At 33.1% G+C, this 10,408-nt stretch overlaps 1 protein-coding gene across 1 annotated transcript; it reads left to right on the top strand.

Annotated features, from left to right (window-relative positions):
- Positions 1–574: 574 nt before the first annotated feature.
- LOC110308365 (prolactin-7A2) lies at positions 575–9,656 on the top strand. Its single transcript, XM_021180832.1, has 6 exons — positions 575–641; positions 2,580–2,758; positions 3,547–3,585; positions 5,803–5,910; positions 7,543–7,722; positions 9,338–9,656. The coding sequence occupies exons 1-6, from the start codon at positions 611–613 to the stop codon at positions 9,557–9,559; spliced, it is 759 nt and encodes a 252-aa protein (XP_021036491.1). The 5' UTR covers positions 575–610; the 3' UTR covers positions 9,560–9,656.
- Positions 9,657–10,408: the final 752 nt, after the last annotated feature.

Raw genomic sequence — 10,408 nt, 5'->3', positions numbered from 1 at the left:
TGAAGGTCCTTTGCCTACAAAACAACAAAACAACAAACAAACAAAAAACCTCTACACAACTAGATTTCCATCTTATATTACTGACCTATTGTACCACATATGTAGAAACAAACATGTAGAAACAAAAACCTATCCTATGTTCCCTGGATCCTGGACAAAATCATAAATATTAAATTACTCAGATGCAGGACTATTCGTGTGACCTTGTGATAAAAAAAAGTCACATTAACTAAGATTCAGTGACACAAACAGGTAAATATAGACAAAAGTGAAAGTCTAAGAGATATTTTTTAGGGGATAGAATTCATACCAACCTTTATCAAATAGAGATGGATATAGCAATTGGCAACTTAATTTGGACCCTAATTATAGTCTTGAAATAAGCTAAAAGGGTTATATCAATGTCTTGAATCATCATGGTCATGAGGCTCTCAGCACTGACTGAAGTTAAAGAGTCATATGATTGTCAGCTTTATTCCTAATGTAACTCCTTTTTGCCTCCTAGCAGTATGTGGCCCTGGGGATCGTTCAATGGCCTATATAGGAGGTGGAATATTTACTGGGTGTTAGACTGCGTGAAGCAGGCAGGCTGTGCCAGAACTCTTCAGTGATGCCTTTTTCTTTCTCTCAACCATCTCCCTGTGAGTAACTTCTCATGTTCTTCTAAATAAGCTAAGGCAGTCCACTGATGTACAAGATTGTTTAGACAATTTACATTTTTTGTCATTTTTTTTTCTCTATATGATATGAAGAGGCTGTTGTTCATACCTAGTCAGGACAGGTAAAATAGATAAAGTTGAGAAGTTGTTTCTAATTACTACTCTAGAAAACAAATACACCACGCATTCTTGGATCAGTGGTTCTTTAAAAGGAGTCTTGCTTCCAGGAGACATGTAGAAATGTCTAGAGACAATTGCGAATTTTCTTAAATGACCTATATAGGAAGAGGAAGTTTATCACTGTCTAGAGGTAAGAATAAGTGTTTTGCTTATATTTCCTCAGATGACCAGGGAATAAAGTGATCAGTCTCAAAAGTCAAATTACAGAAAATGAGACATTTGACTGGAGTGAGATAAAAAAAGAGACTTTGTATTAAATTTATAATTACTATAGAAGAAGAAGGGAACATGTTCTGTTTTCTTGATTTCTGCTATTAGATGTTTGACTTGAATGAAATTAATCATATTCACTAATCTGGGCACTTAATATACAAGAGTAGTAGATGAGTATCTAACCTTACAGCTTTGGAGTTGTTATTCAAGCAAAATATTTTTCCAAGAAAATTCCAAAGAAGGAGATTATGTAATAATTAACTTCTCTTCTTGATAAAATTTCTAAGTAAATGAATTCATAATGAACACCAATGGATCTTTGAGATTAGAAAACAAAAAACTAGTAAGACTAGCTCCTTGTATTCAGCTTAAGCTGTGAATATCTTTCAGATCATAAATGGTAGGACTGCACATGTACTTAATGTATACATGTATATCTACTGCTCATAAAATACATTTGTGAAAGCATCATAATTTTGCAGAATTTAATTGTATAATAAGAAATGGCCTTCCTCAAGGAAGAATGTACCAATTTTTAGTCGACACAAAAAGATTAGTCCTAAGACATATGAATAATACTATACTGAAAATCATGTCATACTATCCTCATGAAAATGTACATAGTTCACACTGAGTTTGGAAAACTGATATTTATCTTCCCCATATTCCACAATGATCTCTGAGTTTTATGGGTGATTTTTACATAGACAAAAAGAGAATTTGCTCTGAGATTGTGTCTTTTAAGACTATCACAAGCTACACTTAAAATATCTTACCAACTTGAATGCCTAAACATGAGCTGAAAACCAAAGCAAATACATATGCTAACATGGATGTCCCACAGAGGCCTAACCCCTACTAAAATAACTTCAGGCAATCAAGATACAATTAGAATGGGAGACTTAGTCTTCCACAGGGGAAAGCACACACTATCTAATAGTCAATGGTTCTTTCTGAAAATATTACATACAAGTAACATTATGCAGGTTGTAATCATATATTCAAGAATAAGAATGCATACACACACACACATATATATATGTATATATGTATATATATATATATATTGTACATAACAACAATTAATGAGAAAATAAGAACATGAATTTAATAAAAAGAGCAATAAGAGGTATATGGGAGTGTCAGTAAGGAGGAAGGAGAAGAGATAATTTATGTAACTATACTAATCTCAAAAATTAAAGAAAAATATGTTAGAGGAAGTGATAATTGAAAACCAGCACAAATTCTTGCATTATTGAACAAATAGACAATTAATTCAATCTCCAGTTGTATGAAAATTTTACCATTTTCCTTGTATTTATCCCAAAATGTGGAAGTCACTAAGTTCTAACACTATATACCTATGTAAATGTAACTATTGAATTACATTTCACAGTGAAAGATTCTTTTTCCCTATCAATGAAACATAGTATCAAATTATAAAGGGAAAGGCACAGGTCAAAGATAATAAAATCTTGTTTTGATAACTTTGGATGAATTGATTGGAAAAGCTCTTGTTTCTATTAGCAGGGGCACTTCTGCTGCTGCTGGTGTCAAGCCTCCTCTTATGGGAGAATGTGGCCTCTGGGCCTTTGAGTAGCAATGAGACTGATGGTTATCCATTATCCACCAATGGGCTGTTTCATAATGCCATGAGACTGACTTGGAATATCAAGAACCTCAACATGGAATTGCGCAGGACATATGTAAGTACTTCACTTAGCTCTGGTCTATTTCATAAATCAACCTCCCAGTCAAATTGTCCTGTATTACATTTACAGTCATCATGAAAAATGCACAGTTCTACTAAAAAAATTAAAGCATCAACCATTGAAACGTGAAGTAAGGAGAAAGAGGATAAGTTTCATGAAATGGCACATATTTTTGAAGCAATCAATGAGCCTTGGGATTTTTTCCTAGTTATCTTTAAATTTTCCTAAATGTTCATTTGTGGCAAAAAAATTTAATAGACACAGATGGGGAAGAGCTCTGGCTTCCTTACTCTTTACATCTCTGTCAGCATCTTTGTTCAATGCACAGCAGCACATCAATAGAGGAGAAATGTATTGCAGTGAGTCATGTGGAATGAATGAAACTAATTTAAGTGGTGATATGACAAGTGAGAAAGCCAAACAAAACAAAACAAACACACAAACAATCAAACAAAAAAATCCCAAACCAATTAAGCAAACAAATTGACAAAACATGAAACATTAGCCTCTCAAATGTTTAAACCCTCAGTGTGAATGTTTAAGTAGGCACAATGCATAAGTTTATTCTATTGGAAGGCTTGTTTAGAACAGGAAGGGGTTCTCTGTTTCACAGAGCTACATGTTCTCTGTTCAGTGTCAGTACATACCAAGGACAAAATAATACACAAGTCTTCTGTTCAAAAATAGGCACCCAGAGAATGTGTCCCTTTTTACAGTAAATGTGCATTGATGTCAAGATGAACTCACTAGTTTTTCTCTTTTTTTCCCTTATCCTACCTTAGACAGTCAATCAAGTCTCTGAAAAATTATACGAGAACTATGTAAGTACCTCTCTTATGTCCATCTTTTTTTCCCTAAAGCCTCCATGTTAATGACTTTGCTTTTGCACTGAAAAAAAATTCCAGTTTCAAGAGATACACCTCTACAGCTCTACAGGTAAAAGAAAATGTCAGCTGTTCAAAAGCAGAGGACAGCTTCATCAAATCACTGGTTTGTTAAAAGACAATCTGTAGGTCTTTATCTGTTTTTTTTTAAATTGTTTTTGTTTACTTAAAAACAATCTTTGTACTTGCAACATAACTTTTTAATAGCTGTGTCCCGGAAAGAATTCTTATCCCATGATTTTGTTTCTGTGGGGTCAGTGTTGGTTGCACACTAGAGAAATCCAATAAAGAAGTGCCTGGCAGTGAGTCGGAAGGAATGAGTGGACTGAATCAAAGTGTGATGATCCAAGAGAAGAAAAGGCAACGAGCAGCAAAAACATATTATCTTCTCACAGAATGCTGGGAACCATACTTGCATCATATTTAAATCATGTTTAAAGGATTCTGGTGCAGAAGTTTATTCACTAGGAATACTGAATTAGAAAAGAAACAGGTTCTGTGTTCCTGAGAACTGTATGTTCTCTGTTCAAGGCCAGTTAGTGTCAAGAAAGAGAGAGTAGACATGAATTCATTACTTACGTGGGAACCCAGAGAATGCCTCTTTCTGCAAAAGATATGTAGTCATGATGACAGTTTGCTCATTAATTTTTGCCACTGCCCTCAACCTGGTTTAGCTAAATTTAGCATCAGAATCCTATTCCAAATTTGTAAGTATCTCACTTATTTCTATTTTCCCTTATTTCAAAAGCCTTCATGCTTCACTCAAACTTACAAGAGAAAGCATTAAAGACCAGTTGTTAAGTTACACATCCACAAGTGTATGATGATCTTTCATTCAGTATTATCATACAAGAAAGCCTCTGATAGTAAAAAGTGAATGGGGAAGCTTTCAAAGAATGATTTGCTCAATTTTCTATAACTTTATTTACTTTTTAATCTAAAATTACAATTTTGAACTATAAACGTTACCATTGTGACTAGAGAAGATCTCCTATATCTGAATGTAACTTTGAAGAAGACAGAAAACACTGGCACTTTTCACTTAGTTCACTGCAGATCCCCAGCAAGGCTGAACTGCATTGTAGTCAGTTGGGTATAGGGAACAGAAGCAATACAAATGGAGACCATATCAAGAGGGAAGAAAAGCACTAATTTATTTTCAGGAACCCCAGTGCTTAGATTCTTTTTACAACTCTCCAGTACTGGAGTTCATTCAGTAGCAAGGCTTGTTGCCAAGCAAAAATAGACATCCTCTTCCTGACTACAAATTATCTATCTGTTCAAAGTCAGTCAACAGAAAGGAGAAAAATGTAAGGCTTCAGTAAAGCTATGGGCATCAAGAGAATGAGTCTCTGCATTTGCTACAGATGTGTTATCATTGACTTTTTTCAAACTGGTTTGTCATTTCTTATTCTCTGCTGACCCTCTTTCAAATCCTTAACATTTCTGGGAACCCATTCAACTTCTACACAATAGCTGATTATCAGTTTTAAATAATACGTTATTAATAGTATATTTAAAGTACAATATTAGTAAATGATCTATTGATCAAAATGTAAACATTAATATTTTGTTGCTTTTATTTTCATTGCTTACTATTTCCTATTTTCTAAAAATGTTCAATTTTTTATCTAATTTTGTAATACATTACCCATTGTCAGTCACGATTTATGATTAACACATAATGGTACAGATGTTTACATTCTCTTGAAACAGGAAGAAAACATATAATTTTAAAATGCCCAGGTAAAATATATGCATCATTAGAACAAACAGGAAACAAGAGGTTAATGAATGTAGTTACCAAATACCATAATAACGGGCCCAGATTCTAGAGAAAAATAATCTCTAAGACACTTCATATTGTCTAGCTTTGTTATTTTTAATTCTTCCATTCAATATTGAAAAACTTATGAAAATAAGAAGAAAAATAAGAAGAGAGTAAATAAAGTACAGGATAAGAGAAGGACATTTATATGACAAACAAAATCAGATTTCAAACCCATTAAATGATATCAAAATGTTGTGGTCTTTAGTCTAAGATTTACTTTTTATAAAGCATATATTTATTGAGTACATTTATATTCTGATTAAAATTTCATTGACTTATATTTTTCAACTTCTATTTACTGAACACTAATTTGATATACGCAGATGCTTGACTTTATTGAGGACATGGAGTATCTTGTCAAGGCTCTCACCTGCTGCCACAATTATTCCATCAAAACTCCAGAAAACCTGGAAGAAGCTCAACAGATTCCTGTGAGTTTTTACCTTGATTTTTTTTTTTAACCTAAACAGCTGAAGCAGTAGAGGAACACTGCTTTGTCATGCTGCCTGTTTTTGTAAGTAGTATAACAGATATGGAAATAATGCCTACAGGGAAATGGAGTAAGAATGAACAAAGACAATTCCTGTTATTGATTTCAATAAAAAACGGAATTGTTAAGTCATGTTGTAACAAGTCCATAAATAGTCCATTAAGAGAATTTTAATTTCATGATATCTCACTACTAGAATTTACTTAATACAGGCAAATGTTATTCACTGACCACCATGCTCAGTTTTCTTGATTTTCTAGACTCTTCTTATTCTACTTGTGTTTCTTACTTATCTATCAATGTATGTATGACTTTTGAGCTTTCTTCTATGTCTTAACTGAACGCATCTGAACAAGGGAGGACTTATAAGCACAGTGGAATGCTCCTGAGAGTAATCCATGCCCTCAGTTGTAATGAGGAGGTCTACATATCAGTCCATCTCTATTATAACTATTGTCATCTTCCCTTATGATTCTTTTTCAAAACTTATCACCAAATGAACTGATTTAACATCTTGTGATAATAGTTAAACAAACTGGAGGAAGAAAATACTTCTAGATATGCACTATCTAGGCACTCCATAAAGTACTTTATTGACATTGCTGCAATTACCACTCACAAAAGCTAGCTGAGGTAAAGAGATTGAGGTGCTGAAAAAGCTTATAAAACTTGAACCTTCCATCAAACAGGTATCTGGGCTCTATCCAATTCAAGTCCTTATTCATACTCATATACAGTAATGGTCCTAGGAAACTATATTGCCAACACCTTTAGATCTGTTTTTTTTTTTTTCTATCATGTATTTTTCCTATTTCCATCACAATGTCCACTGGTTTTCTCAGAACTCATTCACTGACTCTGTGATAGCTAGAGTTTCATCACATGAAACATTTTAAGTCATTAATTAGTTTCATTAAGATCCTGGAATGCACAGCAATGTCAAAATTGCATTTTTATTGTAATCCATGCTGTTACTAAAGACAATGAAATTCCATTGTTCCTTTGTTCTTAATTTATATGTTCCAACAAATGTTTTACTCTAGTAGAGGCAAGAAGAGGGAGTGCTCTACACTAAGGAATCCATATTTATCAATGCCAGGTTGACTTCATGGAATATTTTTTTAATATTCTGATAACCTAAAAATAAATATGATTGGGAAAAATGCAGTTTATTTGTGTGATGGATGTAAGTTAAATATTTTGCCATTTACACTGTGGGTATCTATTTGTCCTGAATCAAAGTATCTATGAAGCCTCAGCAAATTCTGGAGCTCCCCAGGATAAAACCAAAAAATGTTTAAGAAATTAGAGGAAGGTCTAATGTCAGAATTGCATATGCAATCAATAAAATGATATTTGAGAATAATATTTATATACATAACCTGTTTTATGATGGTAAATTGTAGGTTTTTATTTTATTAGTCTATATTTTTTTATTCCTTAAACGTTTCTGCTTTCTGATAAAAATAGCAAATAGATATTTATTTCAGCTTGTCTCATAGAAAACCAAAACTGACTAATCTTTTTTTTATTTCACTTATATTAATGCAATTGATAATATGTGGCTGCTTAGTTTAACGAATTTCCAAAGCTGATCCTCAGTAGAATGTGGGCTTGGAATGAAACTTCTAAAATTCTACTGACCACACTGAGAAGTATTCCAGGAATGCATGATGATGTCATTTCATTAGCCAAAAACATTGAAACAAAACTTGCAGAGCTTTTTGTGTACATCCAGAGTCTACTCAACAAGGTGAGTAATGTTCTTTCCTTTTACTTTTTTTAATCCATGAATGATGTGACTTCTGCATCAGAGATTAAAATTTGAAGCATCTCACTTGTAGATATTCTCAGATGTAAAGGACAGAGATTAAAGAATAACTTTTCACAGTAATTTGAACAGTACCTCTTTCTTTGAGCAGAGTGAAATATTCCCAACCACTTCATTAGACACTCTTATAACATTTACTCCTTGCTAATCAGCATTCCTTACATACCATGGCCAAACACAAGTCTATGTTTAAGTATCAAATTATGATTCTCCATCTTCACAGTCATGAAAGGACAAATTTTGTCTGAAGTCAATTACATATAAGGAAATGCATACCAGAGTGTTGATTTTACTTGGAGGTGGCTGACAGATATATAGTACTGTATGCTAGACATGTGAAAACATGCATACCTGTGGTTGAAGTTTTATATTATTTTATTTTCTCTGTGATAACAAGTTTTCTTTTCTTTAATTAATTTTCTTAATTTTTTCTTTAAAATACATTTAATATACTATATTTTGATCACATCCTTTCCCTTTCCTAACTCTTCCACATTTCCCTACCACCTTATCTACCAAACTCTTTCTCTCCCTACCTCCCACTTTCCCTCATAAAATAAGGAACATAACAAAAGGGAAAAATAAAAACCAAAACAGAGGGGCAAACTGAGATCAAGATAACCAAGAAGACATAAATACCCAATGAAAACAATCTACCCATACAAAACAGAAAAACCCATGAAGTATGTTTTGTGTACACCAATTAATCCTGGTTTTGAGGCCTGACCCAGAATATGGTTGAGATACCCAATGATACTCTTTTGGAGAAAACTGTTTCTCCCCACCTCTTTTCTTCTGGTATCAATTGCAAATAACTTTTTGGATAGGACTTTGTGTCTACTTCTTATCCTCAGTTCTAGAACTGTGTAGTTTGAACCTGAGCAGGTCTTGTGAATGCTGTCATAGTCTCTGTGAGTTTATGCATGTATCAGTTCTAGTGCATGCTTAAGATGCTGGTCCTGTGATATAACCTAACACTCCTGTTTTTTTATAATTTTTTTTACTCTCAATTTCTTGTAGATATTGGAGCTTTGGAGGTGGTGGTGGGATATTAAAGACATCTTATTTAGGCTTGAGTGGTCTAGAGTTTCTTACTCTCTGCACAGTGTTCAGTTTTGTCAGTCTCTTTGTCAATTATTATGTACTATCAGAAGAAACTTAGGGTATGAGAGATACTCTTATCTATGGGCATCACAATATTCCTATGCTAATTTAGCAGAATAATTAATAGGTTTTACTCTAGGCCTATTATCTATGTAGTCTTAGGTTCTAGGTCTTACTAGCAGTGTCAGATATGGGTCAGATCCCATGGAATGATGCTGAAATACAATCAAAGAGTGGATAGTTACTCCCACAACATTTTTACCATCACTGAATCAGTATAACTTGCAGGCAGGTATGCTAAAACAGATACCTGTTTGAAAGAAGGTTCACAGTCTTATCATTTCTTTAAATATAATTTGACATCTAATAAAAAAGGAAAACAAAAAATAAGGTCTATAAATAATAACTGAATGATTTTCATTTTGGTCATTAGATTTACGGAACAACAACAGGAAATGTGGAATACACCGTCTTTTCTGGTCTTGAAGACTTAAAATCATCTGATGAAGAATTTAGTCTTTTTGACCTTTGTAAATTTTCCTATTGCTTACGTGTAGATATACATATGGTTGAACTTTATCTCAAGCTATTAGAGTGTGTGGTATATGTTAGTAGTGATGTTTGCTTATCCAAAAATATTAGAGATGCTTCATGATGCTGAATCTTTTTAAATAATCTTAATTTTATAATTGTGAAAGTATAATTGAGTATAACGAGTGTCTTTTAAAATAAAAATAAACTATATATATAAACATATATGTATATGTGTTAAAAGTTTACAAAGAAAATTTGTTACTATCTTTTATTCATTTAGTATTAAATGTATTAATAGCTTTAAGAGGAATGACAGACAAATGGACAATCCAAAACATCATAATCACAGTAAATTAATGTTAATGTTGGTATAATTATAAGTATCAAATACTTAATCCACAATTAAATGTATTTCCATATTATTAAGTAGATGGGACTATTGGGATACTGCAAAAAAGTAATTCAGTTTGATGGAAATTGTTCTATTACCCTATGCTATAACCACCCATTAGGTCTTCCAGACAATTAACACCATGTTTTGTGGTTCAATTTGTAAGACCTCCCCCTAATATACAAGTCACATGTATTCACTGTAGTCCTCAAATGTGTCGCTGAAGTTCATACTTAGTGGTCCAATCTAGTCTTATGAGCCATGCCCATGCCTTCCCAAGATTTAGGGTGGGACAGGATTTACACCCTGTGTGCATGCCCAGCTTCTCTGTCTATCATACATTATCACATCATCCCATGCCATTATATTCATGGTTGGTACACAATGTGCTCTGGACAGATCTGATGAATCCCTACACCTGACATTAAGATTCTGCACTAGTCCAAATCCACAACTTTAATAACACAAAATAATTCCCAACTGCATTCTAAAATGTATCCATATACTAAGAGGTAAATATATTTCTTACCCCTTCTTAAAGAAACTGTTCAATCTCAAATATCCTAATATATTTATGTG

Source organism: Mus caroli, chromosome 13 (assembly GCF_900094665.2).
Source record: "Mus caroli chromosome 13, CAROLI_EIJ_v1.1, whole genome shotgun sequence".
Lineage (NCBI taxonomy): Eukaryota > Metazoa > Chordata > Mammalia > Rodentia > Muridae > Mus > Mus caroli.
This window is presented reverse-complemented; position numbering and strand designations above follow the sequence as displayed.

What these genes read in the sequence shown, in the direction of transcription:
- LOC110308365 (XM_021180832.1), top strand. Translation starts at nt 611, where the DNA reads ATGCCTTTTTCTTTCTCTCAACCATCTCCCT. An exon ending in TTTCTCTCAACCATCTCCCT is followed by an intron (nt 642 to 2,579) that starts GTGAGTAACTTC and finishes TGTTTCTATTAG; the next exon opens with CAGGGGCACTTCTGCTGCTG. An exon ending in AAGAAGCTCAACAGATTCCT is followed by an intron (nt 5,911 to 7,542) that starts GTGAGTTTTTAC and finishes GTGGCTGCTTAG; the next exon opens with TTTAACGAATTTCCAAAGCT.